This window comes from Marmota flaviventris, chromosome 3 (genome assembly GCF_047511675.1).
Source record: "Marmota flaviventris isolate mMarFla1 chromosome 3, mMarFla1.hap1, whole genome shotgun sequence".
NCBI lineage: Eukaryota > Metazoa > Chordata > Mammalia > Rodentia > Sciuridae > Marmota > Marmota flaviventris.
In genome coordinates this window covers 734015-758868 of record NC_092500.1, presented here as the reverse complement: position 1 = coordinate 758868, position 24854 = coordinate 734015, and the positions used below count along the sequence as shown (strand labels likewise).

The following is a 24854-nucleotide window of genomic DNA, read 5'->3' as shown; positions in this document are numbered from 1 at the left end:
ACCCGCCCTGGCACTTAGGCCCCTGCCAAGTCACAAAGACCGCGGTCACACCCTGCCCCTCTAGGGGCACCAGTCCAGGCCCTCGCCCCCTTGCTGCCCACAAGACACCCCACCCCAGCCAGAAGTAGGGGGTGCAGGGGCCGGTGTTGTGGTGGGGTCCTTCCCCACAAACTGCATAGGGCCTTCTCCCTGGACAGGGTGTCCTCTAGAGGGTGATGGCGATGGGGCGGCAGGAGCAGCTAATAGGTCCCACAAGGAGCCTGCAGCAGCCTTGGCACCCTTAAGGTCATTCTTGGGAGCAGACGCACTCTCACATGGGCACTTCCTGGTGTTTTGCTGGACCCGTCTTCCTGGCCAGTATTGCTTGCCATGCAGGACCCCTGCAGTTCCTTTCTTCTTTGTCCCTGCCAGCCCAGCTTTTTTGGGGGGTGGTGAGGAGAGACCCACCCACTCCATCAGGGCATTCACTGCCGGGGATGGTTTAGAACATGGAGGTTATCTACATTTGGTTTAAATGCATCTTTATTTTGGAAGTTCTCCCCTCTGTGCACAGGTGGGCAGCTTCTCCTGGGCTGGCCAGTGCCTTCACCCACCAACACCTCTGCTCTGCCCCAGGCCCCACCTCCAAGGGTTATATCTAAATCAAGGAATCGATACCAAGGTGCCCTCAGCTCAGCTCACCCTCCTGTTTTACATCTCCATTTGTTAAGAATGTGGGCAGGCAGATGCCCGAACACCCCACATAAACAAACTGCTGGCCACATTTGTATGTTAGCATTTATTTATTGTTCTAGCGTATTAAATGATATATAAAAAAAGTGTAAATCAGAACTGACAATTTTGAAATTCCACTTGGGTTGTTTAGTTCTGTGGAGTGCAAGCCAGTAGTGATCCTCCAGCCACATCTGTCCCCTGATGACCACTGCCCCAGGGCAGTCCCTGTGACTCCCACCCACTCTCAGGAACAGGGGAGCAGATCCCACCTGGCCTCCTCAGGGCAGAGCTGCAGGGAGGCAGTGGCCTAGCCTGAGGACCTGGGCCTCACGTAGGCAGGAGAATGACCTCCATGGTGGTGCTCGTCTGGGCATGGCCTAGCTGGCCCTGACTTTGTCCTTTGGAGCTGCCCAGGACAAGGGCTGCAGAGAGGTCACCCAGGGCTGGAGATAGCTGCTTTCTTGGCACCTTCCAGCTTCCTGAGTCTTATCTGCATTCCTCTTCTCCAGCTGAACATAATGACCTCCCAATCATGATTCCTGGCAACCAGGGCCACTGGGATCAAGAGTAAGATCTGCTGAGAAGGTCCTCACATCCCCCTGGCCAGGCTGCCCATCCCACCCAGTCCCTGGTTTACAGGTCCATTGGTGATAATGGCCTCCAGGCCTTTCTTCAGCCTCCCTGAGGTGGGGGCAGCAGTTAACACCCAGCAGCCTCCCTGAGGTGGGGGCAGCAGTTAACACCCAGCTCAGTGGACAGCGAACATCAGTGCCTTCCTGAGCACGGCTTCTCCTCTTGTGCAGGGAGGGAAAAAACATTTTGACTGCAAAAAATGCTGGAACCCAACTCACCAGGGATTAACAGGTGCCATGTCAGCGGGAGGATCCTGTGTCCTCGGAGGATAGGCAGAGGGCACACAAGCCAACTTGTGGCCATGGTTTTAACCGAAACCAATATTATTCTCACCCAAACTGTCCCTGTAGCCTGGCAGCAGGCAGTGACAGACATGCTGGAGAGGTACACAAGTGCCTGAGACACCAACAGCTGACCCTGGCCAGAGCTTGGTGAGCAGGGATCAGTCAGGCAGTGAGAGGCCTGGGGCACAGGGACTGCCCGCGCTCAAATGGGGTCTATCCTGCAGGAGCCAGGCAAATGTGGAGAGACCAGCTTCAACTGTCACTGCCGCAGGGTGGTGAGTGGCTATGCAGTCAGATCCATTTTTCCAAAGCCCCACAATCAGCTCCCTCCCTGAGAACACTGGCGGTCAGTGGTCATGCAAAGCTCCAACTGGACCTGAGGATCCCAGGGACACCCTCCAGGGCTGGGGAGGAGGTGGAGCCTCTGGAATGTATGGAAGACCCGGTGGAGACTTGGGGTGTGGGAAAGCAGTGGCAACTATGTGAAGTGGCCAGTTCTAGGGGTGGGACAGAGCGCTGGCCTGCTCTGCGGGGTGGGGAAGGATGCTTGGCGGGCTGGGCCCTTGAGAGGTGTCATCTCAGAAGGGGAAAGCGCAAAGTGAGGAAGAGCCACAGCACACACAGGCCACAGGGAAGGGCACACCAAGGAAGCTGGACCAGAGAGGCCTGGAATGTGGAGAGACCTCTGCCCAGCTGCCCTTCTGCCATCTTCGCAGGGGCCTGGGTGGCTGGGCCACCAAAGTAGCATTAAGCTGACGGATCCCACAGGACAAAACAGCCCACATTCACCTACTTCAAAGTTAAGTCTGATGAGAATAAAAGCTGCCCTCAGGAAGGGAAAGGGTGTGTTAGAGAGTCGTGGCCACAGGACAGTGGGGTCTGTGCAGCTGGACGTCTACTCTGGTCACTGGGCCATCTGCACCACAACGGCTCTCCAGGCTTTCTCCTTGTCAAACTCCTTCAGGGGGCTTCTGGCCACCTGTGAGGGAGACAGGACCTGGGTTAGCTCACCAGAGCCACGCCTGCTGCAGAAGGCAGAGCAGCAGCCCCCAATGCACCAGCAAGCTGGACAGGAGGTTGAGAGAGGCCTCCACTGTCCTGCTGTCCTCAAAATGACAGGCCCCTCACTCAGGGTTGGTCTCTGAGTCTCTGCACGTATGGAGCCTGGGGTGGGGCAGGCTCCAGGGGTGGCTGGGCACATTCCTGGCAGCTGAGGAACAGGTCACCTGAGGCAGAGGTGACTGCATGCTGCCAGGCAGCAGGGAGGACAGCAGCCAGCCTCGTGGTGCACCCAAGCGCTAGCATGGGCAGTTCTGGACTCTGGAAGCACAAGGTGTCCACCTAGCACTGCCCCATTCTGGACTTGACGCAGAACCAGGAGGGTCTGCACTAGGCCAGGGACAATGCTGGGACAGACCGGAGACCTCCCTGGAGCAGAGAGGACCAGGTACAGGGGCCCTGTGGCTGCTGCTCCCAAGGGGCCATGAGCAGCTTTGTCCAGGGACACACTGCCTGGAGGGGCAGCCCACAGAGAGCTGCTGAGCCCCTGCTGTCAGCTGTGGCAGCCTCGGGACTCAGGCTGGCAGCAGGAGGTGGGCAAGAGGCAGGGTCTGAGCAGAGGGCCATGCAGGTGGCTGTGGCCTGGCCGAGGGGTGGGCATGACAACCTATATTCCAGGCTGGGTGGGCACCCCTCCCCTGCAGACCTGGCACCCTCTGGAGCCAGGGAGGGAACTCTGATGCATGGGAGTCCCTGGAAGGAGGCTCTATGTTTGTGAGAGCAAAGAAAAGCCTGAGGCCCTGGTACTTTTCAGGATCAGAAATGGGTTTGTATTTGCCTAATTTTTTTTTAAAATAATGTATTTCCTAATTTACTTCTTCAAGATTTCTTTCTGGGTTAATTTTAAAATACAAAAAAGCATGAAAGGTTTTGAAGGACATTAGTGCAGGGGATGGTCACCTCCCCTGGGTTCTCAGAGGCCCCCAAGACAGGGAGTCTGTGAGAACAGGCCACTCACCTCCCCCTCTGGGCGCTCCTGGTGGCCAGCCTGGGTGTCCCAGGACGTGCACTGCAGCTTCGTGCTGACCTTGAAGCTCACGCACTGGATGGCGGTGCCAGTGTTGAGGCCGCCCTGCAGCAGCAGCACCAGTAGCAGCAGCAGCAACAGCAGGTCATAGGACTGCAAGGCAGATCGAGCTGTGAGCAACCAAGCAGCAGACCTGCCCACGGGCTTCCCCAGCACCCAGCACCTGCCAGATCCATCAGCCACTACCGTCCCCTGCACCTTCTGCTGGTGGTGTTAACAGGCCTAAGAGTGCCCCAGAGGCCGCCAGGCCCCGTGGACAGCATGGCTGCTGCTCCTCTCCTCACCTCAAGGACCCCAAGGACAGATAAGGAGCCTACAAGACCACTGTGCTTCACACTCAGAGGGGAGCTGGCAGAAGGAACCACAACCTTCCAATGAGGGAAGGAGAGAGAGGGTGGGGGTCCTGGGCAGTGGGACTCTGACCCACCAGCAGAGTGGCCCAGCTGCTGGAGACGCAGGACCGAGTGCCGTGAGGAGGGGAAGGAGGTGGGAAGGGCTCCGGGGAGGAGGACAGGCCCAGAGTCCTCCTGGTGGCCAGAGAGCCCAGGCCAGACACAGCACCTAGGTGCAGCAAGGGAAAGCCCCTGTAAAGCACCCAGCACCTTCTGCTCCACACAGGGACGTCCCTCTAGGTGGCCCATGAAACACAAAGCACAGGAAGGAGTACAGCTGGCACTGAAGGGGAGGAAGTGGGAGGGAAACAGGGCACAGTTCCCAGAGGACCGCAGTGCTGGCCTCCTGCAGCCAGGCCCTGGATCTGAAATGCATGTAGAAAAGCAGGTGTGCCCCAAGAGAAGGCACCCAGCCCTGCCTGGCAGAGAAGGAGGCAGGTGCCCACTCTACCATGGGCACAGGGTCCTGGCACAGGTGAAGATGGCCATGGCAGAGAATGGGAAGAGAACAAACAGACCTCCTGGGTAGGAGCACTGCAGATGAAGGGGCTGAGGAAAAGATGGGTTTTTAATTTTTAAAAAAATGAAGGGTCTCATGACACAGGTCTAGCTGGGTCCCGGCCTGTTCTTACGAAACCTGGCTGAAGACACAACTCAGATGTCCAGATGCAACTCAGGACATGTCGAAGAAACTCCCCCATGCAGGGCCAGGAGCAGAGGGGAAACCACTGCCAGGCCCTGAACCCTGCTCCACACCTGGAGGGCGCCTCCCCAATAGCAAAGCCCCCTAGAAAGTGGGCTGGAGATGGGAGCAGAGCTTGCCGGGCTCAACGAGGCCACACACGCTTCACCTGCATGGCCAAAGCAGTCTCCCCTGCCTGAGGAGGAGGTGACCAGCCCACAGCATGGATGCACCTTCCCCTGCAGGCCCTCTCCCAGCCAGCACTCCGATAAAGTGCTGTGCAGATGGCTGGCAGCGGCCGGGCTCCCATCCCTAGGGCTGGTGGGATAAGGGCTGGTTATAGCTGCACGGGGTAGTAAAGGAGGACAGAGGAACACTGACTCCTGGGTGTTCAGGAACCACCAGAATAAATTAAGTTAAAAAGAAAAAAAGTTGGGTATGGTGGCCACACCTGTAATCCCAGCAACTGAGGCAGGAAGATTGCAAGTTTGAGGCCAGCCTCAGCAACTTAGTGAGGCCCTGTCTCTAAATAAAAAATAAAAACAAAAGGGCCTGGGAATGTAGCTCAGGTGTTGAGCACCTCTGGGTTCAATCCCCAGAAACAAACAAACAAAAAAGGGCCAAGGTCCAGAGTGACGGTTTTCGAGTCAACCTGTCCAGCATGGAAGGGAAGACTGTGGTGATGTGGCCACCTCCTGGACAGCAAGTCAGCAGGGCTGGCACCAGCCCCCCAGCAGGTCTTTACACAGCTTTGACTCTCGAACCATACAAACGTTCTAAACATTTACAAAATATCATTAAAAAGGAAAAAGGAGGGGCTGGGGTTGAAAGCTCAGTGGCAGGGCACTCGCCTTGCATGTGTGAGGCACAGGGTCTGACCCTCAGCACCACATATAAATACATAAAGGTATCGTGTCCATCTACAGCTAAAAAAATAAGAAAAAAAGGAACCAAACCCTAAAGCTGAACACATTCAGAAACCATACACTGGGCATGGCACGACCCTCGGAGAGCCACACAGCAGGTGCCCGCCCTCCTTGGTGGGATGGACCTTAAGACTGCCAGTAGGGACGCCAGCCCCTGCGGTGGCAAGCAGCTGTGTGTGCCTGAGAAGACAAAATCTGGAGCCAGTGCATGGCAGCCAAGGAGCCCCATGCCTGGAACTGGAGCAAAGAGGAGCAGACCCAGGACTTGCAGAGTCTGACTGGAGACAGCATGCGAACCCCACTGCTGAATAAGTCTGTCCGGCTCTGTCCGCCGAAGGTTCAGGAGCTGTGGTCCTCAGGAAGGTGTCAGTGCTCGCAGCCCCATCTAAGCTGTGCACACTGTCCCCACCCAGCCCTCGTGCATGTCTGGACAGAGACAGAAAGGGCAGGCCTTCCGGTGTCTACCAGAAGCACAGTGCTGGCCACATTTGGGTCAACTTGAGTATTGAGAGAGGGACAGCTGTGACCCTCTAAAGCCTGGAAAACTTGGCGGGTCCTTGGCAGTGCTCAGCAGAGGAGGGTGGCAGCCCACCACACAGAGTGCCAGCACAGGAGCAGAGGAGGGGTCTGAGTCCCCAGGCTTACCCTTATTCACTTCCTGAGGTAAAAATGCCACCCTAGTGCCCTCACTAGACCAGGGGAAGACAGCAGGGACTAGGACCTGTGTGCAGCCAGAGCCTGGCCAGAGCCCAGCTCCACAAGCACCCTGCACCACATATAAATAAATAAAGGTATTGTGTCCATGCGCCCCATGCATCCAGGTGCACGGAGGGCCCTCCCAGTCAGGGAGGAAAGGAAGAGGGCCCCTGTGCTAAGGAGCTAGAGACCAGGCATCCACTCTGGGGCTAAAAATCACATGAGGACAGACACCAAACAACACTGTGTCGGAATTTTGATGGTCACAGGTGTGATGATGAGACTGTGATATGTGGGGGCAGCTGTCACTTTTAGAAATGCTGACCTAAGGCCAGCCAGCGTGAAGGGTCAGTTGTCCACACCAGACTGCACTTTCAGATCTTCTCATCAGTAGGAGCAGCAGATGCGGAAGGCAAGCTGCTATGGCACCTGTGTCCACTGCATGGTCTTTTCAGCCTGTGCTGAAGTTTCTGGGAGTGAACTTGGGGGACACCACTTATGCTGGTCACAAAAGACGCAAAGTATCTAAGGAGCCGTGAGGAGGCAGCTGGAAGGCCACGCAGAGCTCCACCTGGAGACAGTCAGACTCTAGCTTTTCTCTGACTGACCTGCGCCCTCAGTGCAATTCCGAGCTAGACCCAATGACAGCTGGTTCTACCGTGGCACGATGCTCAAGATCAAGAAACCCACTGCCACTGTGGAGGAGGGCGGGGGCCTGTGCAGGCTGTGCTAGGGCAGGCAACGTCCCACAGCTAGAGAATTCAGAGGCAGCCTGGGTGGAGGCCAGGGCAGAGCTGCCCGCTGAGCGGCAGCAGCAGGGCAGTCAGGTGGGCAGCCATGCCACTGTCCAGCGGGAAAGGCACGTTAGATCCACCTCACCGTGCACGCATACTGGCTGCACCTGCGGCCGACTGAGGAGCCACTGTGGCCACGTGGTAGGTGCTTGTCTGCGCTGGCCACTGCCAGGACAGATCCAGTCTGCCCCAGAGTCCTCCTCAGACTCCCACTGACTACGAGTGGCAGTTTCTAGGAAGTTTCAGAAGAAAATGAAGGGATACGTACTTTGATGGCTGGTGGGTAATCTTTGAAGATCTCCACGAGCCTCACCACGCTGAAGGACAAGTACCCGGACGCCGTGAACAGCAGTGGGGACGTCAGGCTGCTGATGGCCAGCAGCACCTCCACCTGGGGAGGCAGGCAAGGGCAGACGGGGCGGGCCGTGTCACTGCAGTCAGGCAGCGGGCGCCAGCGCAGGGCAGCCTCGGGAGCAGTGGGCATCACAGGTTGCCCAGCCCTTCCACACACCACTCCGCTCACCAGTCCCTGCCTCTGAGATCTGTCCCGCTGACCTCCCCATCTTCCCAACTCCTAGGGTACTGCAGGTCAGACTGGGGAGGGGCTTTGAAGCCAGGAGCAGATGCTGCCCGCACAGAGCCTCAAGCATGGGCAGCACAGGGCCGAGGACAGCCCACTGAGAAAGGACTGGTTCCTCCCCTCCCTTGCTCAGCCTCAGGAGTATCTCTGTCCACATCCGAAGTGCTCACTTCCCTGCTACCCACAGGCAGGCAGCCCTGAGCCCTCTGCTGGGGGTGGGTCCAGCTGCAGCCCTCCCACTGCCTCAAGAGCTGCTCCTCCCTGCACCCCCCCCCCCAGCCCTGCAGCTGCCAGTGTGGGCCAGAGCCTTGTCTCTGGCACGGGGGAGGGGCGGGCAGACCTTCACCCACCAGGCACTTGCTGGGACATTCCGCCGTCACATGACTGGCAATGGCGCTTGGAAAACACTAGAAGAAAAAAACAATAACAGATTTTTTTCTTAAATTTTGAGACAGGGTCTAAGTTGCTGAGGGCCTCCCTAAGCCACCCAGGCTGGCTTTGAACTGGAATTACAGGATTACCACACTCAGCTGGGTTTTGTGAACAAAGAAAGATCTCAGAGCCGCTGCAGTAAGATGGAGTGTTGTGCTCTGCTCCGCCACGCTGAGCAGAGTTCCTGCTTCCAGCCAGGGCCGAGGAGCTGGGGCCCTTTGGGGCTGATGGCTGGCCTGGGCTGTTCCCTGGGGGCCTGGAGGCAGTGGTCTCTCACTGGCTTGGTGGGCTCCTTGTTCCTTGAGCATTCATTAAAAATTTTAAGCCCCTAGAAAATCTACAAGAATGGTGTGACTCCCCAGAGTCACCTTGCTGGTGCCTTCTGTGCCCTCAGCTGAGCACCTGGTCACTTGTGTCCACACACTGGGCGTGGTCCTCACACAGCAGGTGTGGTGCAGTCCTGGCTGCCATCCTGCAGACCCTCTGCTTCCAGATCCAGGGCCCGGTCCCCATCACACTCTGCACCTGTCTCTTCTGTGGGCCAACTCTCGGCTCTGGCACCCCTGAGGGCTGCGCACCCCTGCTGCTCAGGTTCTCCCTGGGAGTCCAGGTGCTTCAGGGCTAGACAGGGGCTGCAGCTCCCAGGCGTCCACGTAGCCCACAGGGTCAGGCATCTGCTGGCTCTTCCCCTTTGAACCAAGAAGTGCCTCTTCCCATCTACCTCAAGGAGCTTGATCTAGTTCCAAGGCCAGAGCAGGCAGAGGGAAGGTGGTGGGTGGCTACCCACCTGGGTGTGCCCTCTGGTCATCCCCCTGGGCCATCACCCCTAGGCCTCCGAGTGCCTGACATGGCCTGGTGAGCTAGTGACCCAGGCAGTTTCCCAGCTCCAAAGTTCCTATCCACACCTTGGGGCAGTGGTGTTGGCCAGTGACGACTGACTCCTCTCAAACAGGAATGACCCTTTTGTCAGGGCCCTGAGGAGAAGGTAAGTAAACGCAGAGAGAGTTGATGAGGGAGGTGAAGAAACTGCATGTGCAAAGTCCCCGGGGTTGGACCAGATGTGGCTGCAGAGGTGGGCTTGGCCTCAGCCAGGAGGCAGAAGCATCCACACATTTCCCAAAGGGCCTCTGGCTACAGCAGGGCAAGTACTGAGGAGGGAATAAAAGATGGGGCACAGCCAGTTAGAAAGCAGCTGGGGTGGCCACCCACCATGGGGAGAATGGGGAGGACCCAGCCTTCAGCCTAACTCCAGGCCCTGGACCCTGCCTGGCGTCCAGTGATCTATGCCCTTGACCTCTCTGGCCACCCCTGGCAGGGATGCAGGCAAGCCGAGCCAGGTAGCTTCCTACCCGAGAAGGTGTCCCACCTGAAGTGCCCCACCCTCTTCCTGGGGTCTCCTTACCCCATAGCTGCTTGTTCCCTGCAGGAGGAGGGAGGGCACTGTGGGTGCATTTAGGAATGGCCAGGGGACAAGGAAGAGCACCTTCCATTGTGAACTTGGTCTCTGCACTCAGGGGCACAGGGTCTAACCCCCACTCAGCTCTGTTGCAGACACAGATATCAGACATGTCCCCTGCTCCTTCTGGGGACTGTGTGCTCAGGCTGCACCCTGGGGAGTTCTCCTCCACTGGACCTGCCAGCTGAGTGGCTCACCCCACCCCGATTCCTGCACTGTTCCAGGAGCCCCTGGGCAGAGAGGTCTAGGGAGTCACGGGCCCCCAGGGGGAAGCAAGCTGCGGCCCCCATGCACCACCCAGCACGTCAGACTCCACCAGGGCCAGTTTCCCTACAGTGGGGGTCGACTGCAGCCAAGCCTGCGGGGCAGCCTCAGGAAGGACCGCTGCTGCTCTGAGGAGATGTGGACAGGACACGGGTGCTTGCCATGTCCTGTTCTTTTCTATGAGATGGTAGGGCAAAACTGAAAGGTCCGCAAGGCCAGGCACCCAGCGCGGACAAGCTGTGGCTGGCGGCTGGGCACACAGGTGGCAGGTGCAAAATGACGCCTGGGGCCCAGGTCTTCTGCACAAAGTACAGAGGGATAGCAGCTCTGGGTGTGAAGGGACACTGTGGTGTGACGGTCCCCAGGGGGGCCAGGATGGCCGACTGGTACACACTGTGCAGGTTTGGGCTTAGCCCTGAACAGCGTGAGATCACATGGCAACTGAAAAGACCCGCACAGTGACCCCAGGACCAAGTTCAGAACAGAGGCCATGCGTCCACACTTCCTTCGTGCCAGGTGTCCTGCTAAGCATCTGCTGTATCAGCATTTAGTATGAATTACAGCAGAAGTATCACATTTTATAAAACACATGCTACAAGTTGCATGGGATAATACAAGTAATTGGCTGTCTTAGGAAACACAGGAGTGATATAAAATATTAGCAACGAATATAAAATCACACGCTGATCGTCCAGCCCTGTTTCCAAGTGTTCTGGGTCAGGGGCCAGCAGGACTCTCTCCAGGTGCTTTCCTGTCAGAATGCCATAAGACAGAGCTCAAGACCAGCCACCTTGGTTCAAGAAGAGGAGCCCAGAGCTGTGGCCAAGACTGTGTGGCCAGAGCAGCTGTGCATGGACAGGGTGGCCAGCCAGGAAGTACTCACAGCCACTAAGATCCAGAAGAATGTCACTGAGAGGTGTGGGCCTGAGACCGCTTCATCCACGTTCATAGCAATGACCCCACCGAGGACAGCAGAGACACCAGCAATGACCTCGACCACCTGGGAGGGGACAGTGGGACAGCATCACCTCACAGGGCCACCACTCTGAGGGTCTGCACCCACCATGAGGGAGAGAAGGCACTGTGTAGATTTCGGCTCCCAGGGTAGGCCATGGGGTCAGTGGGCAGCCTGCTCTCAGGCTGAACAGGCTGAGCCCCTAGAAGCTGATGCAGGGGACCCAGCTGGCCTTGGGTGAAGCTCACGGAGGCCACGGGAAAGCTGGATGTGGATGTGGCCAGCAGGAGTGCCAGAGGACACACTGTCACAGGGCTTGTGCTGGGGACAAGACCGGCCGGCCATCCTCCTTGCATTCAGACCCCACCAGACCCCACATGGACAAAGAAAACTGCCCCGTTCAGAGCAGTCACAACACAGGACAGAAAGCTCCCCAAAGAGAGGACACCTGCAGAGGGCGGTGGCAATGGCCCACCACAGACCCGCAGGGACACCGTTGGCCTGGAACTAACACTCTACTGGGCAAAACAGTCTCCATGAATGAGGTGACCTGCAAAAGTGGAAGCTGACCAAAAGAGACACCCCTCCCAAGGTGTCTGAGGAAGATGCACTAAACAGGAGCAAAGTGGGGCAGGAGGAGGACAGAAGCTTGGCAGAGGTGGACACAGAGGCCTGGGAAGCCCAGGAGCAAGTCAGGAGCCAGATCGCGGAGGCAGGAAGGCACCTGGCGCCCTCCCCTCCCCAACCAGGCCAAGGGGAGAGATGCACACTGTCTACAGGAGGCAGACTGAACAGGAGGAGGTCTCCAGCTGAGAAATGTGCAACTTCTAGTCCAAAACCACCATGAAGAGGACAGGAGAAGCCTCGGCTGGAGGTAAAGGCAGAGGAGAAAAATCCAGAAGTAGGGAGGAATAAAAAGGGTAAAATAGATAAAATTATGTTAGAAACCACTCTCAGAGGAAATGGGCTAAACTCAAAAGCCAGGCAGATTAGACAGAAAAACTAAAATAGAGCCTTGCACCATTGTAAGAAACATACCCAAAATCACCAGAACAAGATAAGCTGGAAATAAGAAGGGTAAAGATGCCTTCGGCCGAGGCCAGCAGAGGACAGTGATGTGCTCACGCAGTGGGAAGAGTCCGTGGCCGGCCCTATCCGACACAGAGAATGTCGCTACACAATGCTCAAGGAAGAGCTGCTTGTCTGTAACTGAGAACACGGGCTCCCAGATCCAGGCTGGAAAGCGACAGAATTACAAGAAGTCAGTACCCACACTCTACTGGAGGTTTCTGTCTGAACTTCCCCAGGAGAACAAGCGATCCTGAACAAATAGGAAATGGAAAGGGCCTCCAGAGCTGGAGGTTCCAGGGCACAGTGCAAGCCAGGCCCCTCCTTCTTCAGCTGAGACCCCAGAAGCTCAGGAAGACCAGCTTCTCTGAGCAAGGCGCTGCTGGCCCCAGTGATGGATGGCTGCAGTGGCTTCAGACGAGGGCAGGACTCACGCGCACGCCCTGGCCAAGTCCTGGACATCTTTAAACATGAGGACGAGGATCTGACCCAGCCTCACACACCCCACCAGTGAGAGGAAATTAAAAGGGAAGTTTTTCTTACCGAATAGGATTTCAGGACCCGAGCAGGAAACGGCACTTCCTCCAGAGTGTTGCTGCTGTCGGAGATGGAGCCCTTCAAGGAAGCGAGGCTCATCAGCCACAGTGCATGGGCTCGGGGTTCAGCAGTGCTGACCATGGTACGAAGGGGCCACTGGGTGGTGTGGCCCAACAGACTTAAGGGGCATGCTGAATTGCCACCACTGTGGGTCCCAGGCACCACGGGCCCCAGGCACTGTGGGCAGACTTGGGGGCAGAGATGCCTTCCTAGGTAACAGCCAGGGGCACCACCCCACGCCCGCCTCCTTGTGGCCTGAGTTGCCTATGGGGATCCTGGGGCAGCCAGGCCACCTCAGGGTCATGATGCCATTGTGGAGGCCACCCACCTTCTTCCTCCTGCAGGGCTCCTCACTGGACCGTGCAGAGATGATCACTGTGGCTGCCATGAGAAGCTCCAGCAGGAGGAGCAGAATGAGGTTGAAGTTTATCTGCAAGGGAAGCAGGAGCCTCAGCCGCCCTGTTAGCCTCTCATGGTGGCACAGCAGGCCAGGCTGCGGGCCAGCGCCCAGCCCTGGATGGGCCCTGCACCCTACACTGCCTCGGTCCCACGCGGGCCTTTGGGATTTTTGTTTATTTCCCCACTCTCATCAAGGGCTATGCAAGAACAGGCTGTGGATGGATCAGGTTGCTGGGTGGCATCTGCCGTTCCCTGAGCTAACCCTCTCACTTATACAACAGGCTGACACTCGGTTTACAGCAGCTCCCAGCGTGACTGCCAAAAACTGCAAACACAGGGGTCTGAAGGGAAACAGAACTATTCTGGGTCCTGACTGCACTGGCAGTTTCCAGAATTTGCACACTTGTTAATATTCTCAGAACCAAGCCAGTCAGAGCCCCTGAGAAAGGCAGATGCACTCTGAGAACTGAACCAACAGCCTGTCCACCAATAAAAGATGGTATGTGCTTCCTCCTGTTTGCCAGCCCTCAAAAAGTATGCTGTGCACTCCTCCATTCTCCACTGGCTCACAGGATCGCTCAGCCTCAAAACCAGGGCATCACTAAAGCTGGAGGCCTGGCCTGCCCATCTCCAAGCAGGGACTGGACCAGAGCCTGGCTCCACACCACCACTGGCACATCTGCGCTCCTCCCTCCCTCCCCTGTGGCTGAGCCATGGAGTCTAGAGCCTTGCCTGGCAAGTGCAATGTTCTGGATTTGATCCCAGCCCCACAAATACATAAACACGATAACAAGACAATTTAACTGATAACTAAAAAATAAATTTATAAAAGAAAGAATGTGCTGGATACAGTGGTACACAACTGTAATCTCAGCTACTCGGGAGGCTGAGGCAGGAGGATTGCAAGTACTAGGCCAGCCTCAGCAACTTAGCAAGACTCTGTCTCAAAATAAGATAAAAAGCATGGGGGTGTGGCTTAGTGGTAGAGCACCCCTGGCTTCAACCCCTACATACTGCAAAAACACATGTGGAACCACATGAAATTAACAATAGCATCTCAAAATACACAAAGTAATTAATAACAGAACCACAGGAAGAAATAGGTGAACCAATGGTGATAGGTGAACAATTTGACATACTTTCCTCAGAAACTGACAGAGGAAAAAGACAAAAGTGTAAGAACTCTCACAATCACAAGAAAGTTGCTGCATTAACCATGTCTCCTTTGACGCTCTTCCATCTGGGGCTGGGCTGCCCGGGACAGGCTGCCCCTCCTAGGGCTGGCTAATTCTGGGATTGGCCAACGACATCATGTTCAAAGCACCCAACCTGCGCCCTTCTATCTGCTTGCCCATGTGGGGCCACCACCCACCTGCCCAGTCACCCCAAGGCAGCCAGGGACAGCTCTGTGTCCAGTACCTGCTGAAGGTATCCAGACTGGCTGATCCTAAGCCCCCTACGTGCCACGCCTGCTCCTTCCTGACTCCGCACCACCACTAGTAGATCCATGCTCCTCCCTCCTGCCCCTGTGGCTGAGCCACGAGTCACAGTGGGGATGCTTCCTCTGCCTGTACCAACCCTGATGCTCCCCTGAGTGGCCCTGCGTGCCCCTCCTCTGGGGTCTGTTAGACTGTTAGAAGGTCTTTCAATAGCCGGCATCTCCTGCTCTGCTGACCTCACCATATCTGAACAGTAAAAAGCCTAGATTTTAAAACAAATGCAACTAATAAGCTCATCTACAAAACTCTGCATGCCAAATAAGGCAGAATTTCCATTCTTTATAGTAGTTGTATAGTACTAACAGAACTGAGCATCTATTAGTCCATAAACAGGCCTGGTAAATTTCAAAGAACCAATGCACTCTAGATCATGTGTTCTGGTCATAATACAATAATGTCATGCAAAAATAAGCAGCTGATATTTAAAAATAGGGACTGGGATTGTGGCTCAGCTGTAGAGCGCTCACCTAGCAGGTGCAAGGCCTGGGTTCGATCCTCAGCACCACATAAAAAAACCAGACCCATGCATCTGTTTTATTGGGTCCTAGATAGTTTATGGACTTTGTTGTTGACAATAATGGAGTCATGTTTTTTGTTTTTTAAGTTGGACACAATACCTTTATTTATTTATTTTATTTGGTGCTGAGGATTGAACCCAGGGCTTTGCACGTGCTAGGCTAGCCCTCTACCGCTGAGCTACAGCCCAACCCTGGAGTCTTATTTTTTTTTAAGTTGTATTTTCAGATAGACTACTGCTAGTACAGAGAGACGCTTATTGAATTTTTAAAGAAAGATTTATTTTGAAATATTTTGAACTAAAAAAATTGTAATAATACTACAGACTTCCTATATGTCCCTTTTAAATATTTTACATTTTTATTTATTTATTTTTTTTAATTTTGAGAGAGGGTCTTGCTGAGTTGCCCATGTTATGGGCCAGGCTATATGGGCAATGACCAAACAGACTCCATTTTGCCCTGAAACTCCACGTCCTGTAAGAAATGCTTCCCCCAGGGAAAGCCCCACCTCTGTACCCATCAACAGTTGCTTAGCATAGCATGTTTGGCAACACAACATGGCAATTCTTATACAATGTAAAATTGTTCTCTCTTTGGTTCCCATTTTTCTTGGATAATGTACCTTGTCAGAGATTGAGTGTCTAGATGTTAGAAACCATTCTTTAACTTGTACACAACTAGAGATGTTTTGGCCCACTCTCTTTTCTGCTTGATTTTAGATCTCATGACATTTGTTTATGGGTTTTGAATCATAGCAACAGTCATGTAGACTTGCAGCCTACCCGCTTGGACCACCAGCTGGTGGACCCGGACCTCCAACTGGTGAATAAAGTTTCTGTCTCCTGCTTTAAGATTGACACGGTGATTTATTGCAATCTTGTCTTAACACCCAGATGGCCTTGAACTTGTGATCCTCCAGGGTCAGCCCCCAAATTGCTGGGATTACAGGTGTGGACTGTCACTCTCAGCAACTTACACTGGATTTTTATAAGTTGGTTTTGTGTTTCACAACTTTTCAGAATTCTTATTTTTCTTCCATCCTAGGAGTGAAACCCAGGGGCTCGTGCATGCTGAGTAAGTGCTCTGCCACTGAGCCACAACCCAACCCTTCATCTTGTTCCACAGTTTAATTTGTATCTTCATGGCAACTATCATGCCAGTCTTTTCAGAGACCCAGCTTTTGGGTGTGCTGAGCTCTGTTCACTTGTTTGCTCCATGTTATTCTTTTCCTTCTATTCAGCACCCTTTCACCCACCGTACTGTCCTGATGAGCTGGTTTCCTTCCAGCTCTGGAGCGGCCTGTGTTCCAGACTGTGACCTGGACTAGTCTGGAAGTTCAGGCAGGCTCTGCTACACTGCTCTGCTGGGGGCTCTCTGAGCATCCCCTGCCCCTTCAGCCACCTGCTGCCCCCCCAGCCACCCTGTGCAGACTGTGGGAATGATCCCCTCCCTAACTGTACACTCCCTTTTGACTGTCCCTTCTGCTTCTTGCCAGACCCTAAAAAACAGGAATGTGGGGCTATCTTTAAGTAGCACCCACTTATTGATTTATAATATCATTAGATTATGACTAGAATACATGACACTCAGAACTGCAGCTCTGAAGGCCACGTGAAAACAAGAAGTCCGTATCTCCGCTGTCCTCTGACTGGGAACAGTGTGAGTTGATGACCCCGGGCAGGCGAAGCTGCGGGATGCTCAGGCTGGTGGGGAGGACTTGCAGCAGGAGGCACTCTGAGCCTGACAGAGCACAGGCATGACCCACAGCCAGCAGCCTCACTCCTGTGGCCCAGAGCAGCCTGGCCTCGGGGGCTAGAATGCAGAGTGCGCAGGCGCAAGGCGATGACATGCCACCAACAGGGAACGTGGTGGTTTGGAACTCTGGGGAGAGTGACAGGCTGCAGAGACCTATGACAAGATAGGCAGGTGGAAGGATCAGGAACGGGTGCGCTGTGCCACCAGCGGCCAGCAGTGTACACCTCCGAGAGCCCAGAGGACCTGGTGATGGCTAACAGGACACTCATGGCACACAGAGCGTGGATCCAGCCTCCAGCCTGTCTGGCTCTTTCCCACTGTGTGGTGTCCTGCCCCATGGCTCCTGCCTGTGTCCTTGAGCACAAGACAAGCACAAGCAGCTCCAGGCTTCCTTCCTGGGTCCCCACTGCTCAGTCCTGTCACAGCTCTGTGGTCGGAGCTCGGGTGGTGCTGGGATTCTGCAGGTGCGAGGCCCAGGAGATCCATGGCCACCAGGGGATGTGGTTCACCCCCCTTTCACCACGTGGTCATCCGTCTTGTCTCCCACTCTGTAGTTCACCTGCGTGCACAGGCACTGTTCTAGGTTACGGACATCTGTTTAGACAAGGAGTTTGTGATGGCAAGTGTCACTGCTGTGACCTTCACATGTGTACTGCCTGGTCACAGGTGTGAAGCAGTTCTCCAGGGCTTGCACCTGGGGTGGCACAGCAAATATCTTAGAATGTCTACCAAATCCTTAACAGTTTTTCAAAGGGCCGGCACTGGGCATCAGAGTTTCCCTGGGTGTGCGCTGAGCATGTAGATGGCTCTCGCTGGCTGTAGTACGCCTCTTCTCCCTGCTGCGCGCCTCTTCTGCCTGCTGCCAGGCAAGCTGAGCCCAGCCCTCGAAGGCTGTGGCTTCCTCCTGGGGCACTGGTCTCCCTGGGGAACTGAAGGGGCGCTCCATGTGTACTGGGCAGCTTCCCCATCCATCACCCTCTCCCTCACAGCATGCTTCAGAGTCTCAGGTCTGGATCTCCATGGCAGGCGGGAGGTGGTCCACCCCAGGTGACCAGGCACTTGTTGCGTTCCAGATCACAGACTGCCATCCATACATGTGAGGAGGCCCAGGCTGACCCAGTCAGGGTTGGTTCCCCTGCCTTTGCCAAGACCACCCTGGCAAGGACAGCTTTTTAATAAGCCTGGGGGTGTGCCCCAATCTGTTCTTCAAGGGGCTTCCTTTCCCAGCCCGAGTTCCTGTGCAGAGCTGCAGGAATTCCATGCATTCTGGAAGATTCCAAGAGGTATCCCCCCCCCCATGCCAACATGTATGAGTCTCCTGCATGGCCTTGCCCTCCGATGGTTCAGGATGTCTTGAAGAAAGAAGCCTTGTATGCCTGAGTATCTGATAATAACTAACAGAAAAGACTCTTCTAAAAGTCATGTTGTCCTGAGTTAATTTGTCTGACCAACAGAACTGCAATTGACAAATCCAGGTCCCAAAATGTGCACAGGTACCCAGAAGCCATGTAGAGCTCCCTTGTCTGCTTTGTCTACTGCTGCCTTTATCAAGGCCTCGGGCTGCATCCTGCGTTTCTTCATCTCCTAGGATCTTTCAGACTGCAACAGCCTCTTGGTTAAGATGATGTCAACATAAGATGCCATCCGTCCCAGCAACTGAGACAAGTCTCTTCTGTCCCCATTGCACCACACTGACAGAGACTTCAGATCCCTGGCTAGACAGGGCCATCACCCCTATCATCTCAAAGCAGCCACAGAAGATACATCTTGACCCTTTAAGAATAAGGGATCACAAGGCTGGGGGTCGGGGTGAGATAGGAATTTGGGGATACAGAAAAGGAAAGACAGCCCATCCCAAAAGAGAAGTACCCCCAGAGCTATTGGGATGCAGGAAACACCCATGTATTTTTTCAATGCAAAACAAGCATTGTGAACAACCCAGCCCGTCCTTAACCTGCACTGGGGCCCTTACCCTTGATCCTTGCCCTTGCCTGCAAAAGTTACCCAGGGGCCATGACCAAGTGCAGAGAAAACTGGCCTAGAATTGTGTACCCTGGCCCTGGCTTCACCTCTAGTGCACCTTGTGGCCCCTGTACCTCCACATTAACACTCACATCCAAGGGTTGCTGTCTCTCCCTCTGGAGATGGCCTGCATTCTCCCTTGAATGTATATTTCTTACTTTACCCCAAAAGACATCTCCCTTGATACAGCCCACATCTTCCCTGGAATGTATATCTGCTTTCCTAAAAAAGGAAGGGCGTGCCATCATTTTTTCACTGTAGGGTCTCACAGATCTCAGATTTCATTGGATTTATCCCAGGAATTTGATATGTTCAATTCTACAGAATGATATCTGCATGTAGGTTGTTGATACGGTTAAAAGTTTTATGCTGTTTTCATGTTCAGCAAGTTTGCTACATGCTCTGAGTCCCTGTGTGAAACTGGCAGGAATCGTTCTTTCTGTAGGTGGCAGGTAGAAGTCCCTTTCCCATCCTTCATTGTCCTTTCTGTTTCTCACCTTGCAAGGCTAAGACACTTCAAATTTTGTTGAGGTTTTTGTTCTGTTTTGTTTGGTACCAGAGATTGAACTCAGGGGCACCCAACCTCTGAGCCATATCTCCAGTCTTTTTTTTTTTTAGAGCCTCACTAAGTTGCTGAGGCTGGCTTTGAACTTGCAATCCTCTTGCCGAAGCCTCCCAAGCTCCTGGGATTACAGGCACGAGCCACTGCACCCAGTTGGTGATATTTTTATTTGGAGGCAAAATGAGGTGACAATGTTCTTCCACTTCCCTTAGTAATATGTAAACTGACTGTTTCTTATAATCAACAGCATCACAGTTATTAAAACGTGTTTTTGTCCTGCCAGGTATGGAGCCCAGAGCCTGCTCGTGCAGGGCGAGCACTCTATCACTGAGCCACATCCACAGCCCTGTTACTATTAATTTTTTAAGAGTTGTTGCAAAAGAGATGTTAAAATATTGCTTATAAATAAATTAATTCACTGAAATCAGTTAAGTGTTCAGTGGAGATAATTCTCCTCAAAAGCATGAATCCAGTTCTCAACACTGTCAATTTGGGAGTCTTGGAAAACATCAGGGCATATCCCCACTCACTCAGACATCCACTGCACCCCCTCAGTGCTGGCAGAAGCCCAGCAGCTGATGTCAGCAGAAGGTGTGGCCCAGGTCCCTTCCAGTGACTCACGTTGATTGCTGATGGATTCAGGACCAGTTTGCACCCAAACCATATCAAGCACGTGGTGGTGACAGCAAATGTGGAAACAAACAGTATCTGAAAGTTGGGAATCTGGAAGACAAGGCAGCTCGTCAGCTAGAACCCTGAGCACATGAGGGGAAGCACTGGGGGTGGCCCCACCTATCCCTGGGCAGCCCTATGGGCAGCCCTGTGGCTGACCCACCTCCCTCCACCGCCCTGCCCTGTGGAGGCTGCCCAGAAGGACTTACCGCACTGACATTTCTCCTTGAAACAGCGAAGCTCACGATGGCTGAGGGGATGCACTGCAAAGAAAGCAGAGCTGGTGAGCACCCTGCTGGCCATGGCTTCAGTCCCAGCCCTGCAGTGACAGCAATGCCTGATGGGATAATCCCAGCCATGTTGGCAAACAAGTGTTGGGAGTCACTTGATGCAGGGGACCCTCGACACTGACAGCCCCAGTTACTTCAAGACAATTCATCCTGAAAAAGGGTTTCTAGCCAGGCACACTTGGATCCCAAATATAATTTAGTATCATTGCACAAGACCAGAATGTTCTCACCTGGAGAACTACACAGAAGGAAAAAGCCTTGGTGGGGAGGAGGCACAAGAGTTCTCTGGTGTCCAGGGTCCCACAGCCCAGGAGTGCTCATCCAGGCCACACCCTCTGACCCCACTATGGTCCCAAGGCTGGGAGTGGGCCAGCTAATAAGGGGACCAAACCCTGGGGGGAGCTGTGGATAGGGCCTCTGAGAAGCAGAGAGGATGTGTCTGCAGACAGTGGGGATGCGAGCAGGAGGAGCCCATGGGGGGCCTGAGCTGAGGATCCAGGGGGACAGGTTGGCTGGTGTCCTAGGGGCCAAGCTCTGGTAGCCAAGACAGGCCACCAGAGGCAGAGCTCTCTCCCAGACAACTATGAGGGGGAAGGGACACTGCTAATGTGGAGCCGACCGGGAGCACTCTGGGTCTCAGGTGGAGGTCACTGCCCCCGACAAGGGCAGCTCCCACGGTGAGGACCTGAGGCCAAGAAGGTGGTTCCAGAGAGAGCAGGAGGGAAAGGTGTCACCTTCTGCTAAGAAGGTCTGTCCTAAGAGCCCAAGGGAGATGCTGGGCGTGGGGCGTGAGGAAGCTCATGTGTTGTCTTTTAGGGCATGTGGCCACTGATGGGGTGGGGCAGGAGAACTAGCTGGAGGCTGGAAAGGGACAGACTCCCAGGACCTTCTGCCTGTACAGGCCTGTCACCAGCTGGAACCCCAAGGAGAACCCAGACCTTGGTGGCTTTCCCTACTGACATACAAGACCTCAGTGGACAGTATGCTTTGTGATTGAGCTGGCCAGACAGGGGATGGCTGAAACCACAGGCACTGGAGGTCTGCGGTTGTCTCTCCTCCCCTCCTGTGAGGACCACTGTCACTCCCCAGCCAGCCTGGGCACTAGTGAAATTCCATAAACAGGGCACCAAGCTTTGGTCCCCCAAAGACAGATTCCCCCACCAGCTCACTGTCAGCTGGAGCCTATGCAACTGCAGGTAGGAATCAAAAGTGCTATTTCTTGTACCAAGTCTCGGGAATGAGACTCAGACCTACTTAACTGGAGCTTTAGAAGTAGTAAACCCTATTTGAAATTAAAGTCATACAAGAGATCATTGAATGAGAAACAAGTGGCAGGGACCCAAAGTCAGGGCAGGGACTAGGGCACTGGCAGGCATGGCTGGAGGGCTGCTTACAGAGCCCGCTGCACACCGTAAGTAATCCATCTCAGTGGGGAACACGTTGCCCAGGTAGAGGGAGAATCCCGAGGTCACAAGAAGGCAGCTCTGCAAAACAGCAACACAAACTCAGTTCACAACATGGTTCTGTCTGCAAATTACACATGCAAGGAGTGAGTGGCCTGACACTGCAGCATCTCAGAGCCTGCATCTGGCCCTGTCTGACCAGGGCCCTCTCCAGGGACAAACGAGTCCTATGCCTAAGGCCAGAGCAGGGACCCCTGTGCTGTTATTTAGTGGAGAGGACAGGGGCTGTGTCAAAATCAAAGGCAAGAAGTGGTACCTCTCCCCAGGGAAGCCCTAGCTCCACCTGGTGTGACCACCTGACACAGGTCCACTCAGAACCTGGACACAGTGCCTGCCCCACCGCTCTGCAGAAGTAAACCCTAGCAAACATCTAGAACTGACTGCTGGAGTCAGACTCTACAGCCCAAGGTCCGGGCTAAACCTGGAAGAGGCTGCTGAGGGCCAGATGTGGTTGTGGCCATCCATGGGGGTTGCTGCAGGTTGGCCAGAAGAGCCTGGGCAGGAGAGAGGTTGCAGCCAAGATGTTGATTCTCAGTCCAGAGCCACAGGGAACTGGGTCCTGCCGTGGAATGGTGTGTCCAGGGGCCTGTCCCTCAGCTATGAGGACCACACCACTCCTTCAGGTCTCCAGTTGTCTGCCATCTATGTAGGAACATCCCAGGAAAGACACTCCGACATTTGATGCAGCCCTGCCTGGGGCCAGCTCAGACCTGAGACCCCCTCCCACCCTTGCAGCCCCGGCCTCAGGGACCCACAGGAGTAAGGAGGCCACCTTGAGCTAGTGTTGACCGTGGGCTCAGTACAGTCTCCTGGTGGGATAGCCGTAGACCTGAGTGGTAGGTGCTAATTGAAAAAAACAATTCAGAGGACACAAGCATGATAAACTCATCAGTCTCCAAGAGGCTCTCCAGCATTCACCTGGTGGCTGCTCCTGCCCGTCTCTAGCCTGGGAACAAGCAACACCTCCGCCGGGGGCCTCGGGCCACTGTCTTCACTGAAGGGGTATGCTTGTGGACCTCACCCCAGGGCCGTTGTCAGGCTACTCACCCCCATCAACACGGAGAAGACCCAGGTCTTGTAGCTGAAGCACGAGGGCAGCCTCTTAGACAGCCGAAGGTCGCCAGGCTTTGCGTCCGGGGTGTAGCTGCCCTGGTCCTGCCGGCCTGGGTCCTGCCGTCCCCGCTCCAGTGTGGGCATTCGGTCGTAGCCCAGCTCCTCCCTGAACTGCCCCTCCCGTGTCATGGCACTGGGGACAGGCATGCTGCGAGTGGTGACATGCGGCCGTGCTGAGACTCACAGTTACAGGCCAGCGTTCACTGGTTTGTAACAAAATTATCAACTTTGACCCCTGAGAAAGCTTCAATTGCAATAAGCTGTTTTCAAGAAATAATTTTTCTTAACAAAGAAATATTGTGCACACGGAAATGCTATGAATTTAAAAAATAAATACTTATTTCTATAAGTGAACAAATCACTTTCCCAGTAAGACAGACCTAGGCAACATGGATTCGGGGTAAGACTTGAGGCTTCACTTGCTTTGGCAACCTGGGTCCTCAAACACACCCCACTTCCACTCAGTGAGCAACTTCCTACACACCTCACGCTGCCCTGGGGTCTCACTGCTACTAGGCTCAAGGTGGTGACTGCCCAGGAGACAGCCCAAGACTCACTTGTTCTGCAGCTTACGTCTGTGTGCTTACCTCCGCTGCTGTCCGGCCGTTGGGAGAACTTGTCTTGGGGTGAGGGGCTTCCAGCAAGAACTATTCACACATGGAACAAAAGCCCAGCAAAACTGCACTTGAGCCAAGGGAAGGAGCACTGCCTCCTGAATTTCAATGAGATGGAGTAGATCCTAGAAACATCGCTGCTTGGTTGTGTAACCATGGCTCAGAGCCGTCCTAACCCAGCAGGAGAGAAAGGGCCTCCCTGCTCCTGCTCATCACAGACTCGCCAGGTGGGCATCTCCGAGGAAGAAGCGTAGCTGAGAGCAGAGTCCACCATGTGCAGGATCCCGGCCAGCCTGTGCCTGGAGCATAGCTCTATTCAAAGGGTGTACTGCATTCTCCTGCAGCCCTTTTCTGTCCCCTGTGATCACATGATGGACTCTCCTTCACAAGGTCACACAGACCTTTCTGTTGAGGACTGGCTGGACTGGCCCTTGCTGTGGTCCAGGTTCCGCCCACTGGTTCCTGTGGCAGTCCCTAGGGCTGGCATGGTGTCGCTGCACCCTTTATTTCTGCTCACCAAGCAGAGAAAAAGGACATGAACATATTTCATCCAGAGACACTGGCCCCTGGCAGTTTCTTTGTGAAAACTGAAAAAAGTACTAAAGTACTTTGAAAAACTGGCTCTTTAAACCACAAACCCACATCAAACCTGGACACTGTCGTCAAGTTTCAGATCACGGGGGGTTTGCTTGTATCAGCTTCTCAACCAAGCAAGCACTAGGGATGATTCACAGAAACTAGCACCTGTGAAGTCAAGAACTTATTTTGAGTGGGTTGAGAAACTTTCGAAACTTTTAATTTTAAGGCAATTAACAGTTACAGGAATTGGTCCAACTGGATTGAACCCTGTGTTTCTTTTTGTTTGAAGAAAAATGCGGAGCCAATTTCACCCTTTGGAATCTTTCAAAAGCTGCTCCCTACCAAGAAACAAACAGTGGCCTTGACTCAGAAGTTGCAAAGCACACCCCAAGGCCCCCAACGCACAGAGCAGAAGTGCATCCTCCTGGCTGGAACAAGTCCTGTGCTCCTGCATGCTCTTCCAACCATTCTGTCTCAGAGCTCTCCTCTGCCCCGACATTTACACGGCCTTCAGCAAATATCTGAGTGAACAGCACAGTGAACAACACAGTCCTCCACACAAAGGTTCCTGCATGGACAGGAACACGTGTGCACCATAAATCATGTCAGCCGCATGGCACCTGACCTTCTGTCTCCAGGAAGAGAAACAGGAGGGGGACAGGCCTCAGTGAGAAGACATGAGAGCCAAGGCCCGGGGTGGCCTGGGCAAGGCTGGAAGAAGTGGGCACATGATCCTGGGATGCAAGGGTGTCCAGGTACAAGATGCCTGTGGGTGTGCAGACCACTTGCCTTTGACTCTGAGACAGACC

The 24854-nt window shown here is 54.4% G+C and overlaps 1 protein-coding gene across 1 annotated transcript; it reads right to left on the bottom strand.

Annotated features, from left to right (window-relative positions):
• Positions 1–759: 759 nt before the first annotated feature.
• Positions 760–23559, bottom strand: Mlc1 (modulator of VRAC current 1). Its single transcript, XM_027953191.2, has 12 exons — positions 23440–23559; positions 22787–23000; positions 21671–21760; positions 20196–20249; positions 19936–20037; positions 12888–12989; positions 12506–12577; positions 10823–10939; positions 8138–8194; positions 7476–7598; positions 3649–3810; positions 760–2610 (listed from the first exon to the last, which is right to left on the bottom strand). Exons 2-12 carry the CDS (start codon positions 22997–22999, stop codon positions 2536–2538), a joined length of 1167 nt encoding a protein of 388 aa, XP_027808992.2. The 5' UTR covers position 23000; positions 23440–23559; the 3' UTR covers positions 760–2535.
• Positions 23560–24854: the final 1295 nt, after the last annotated feature.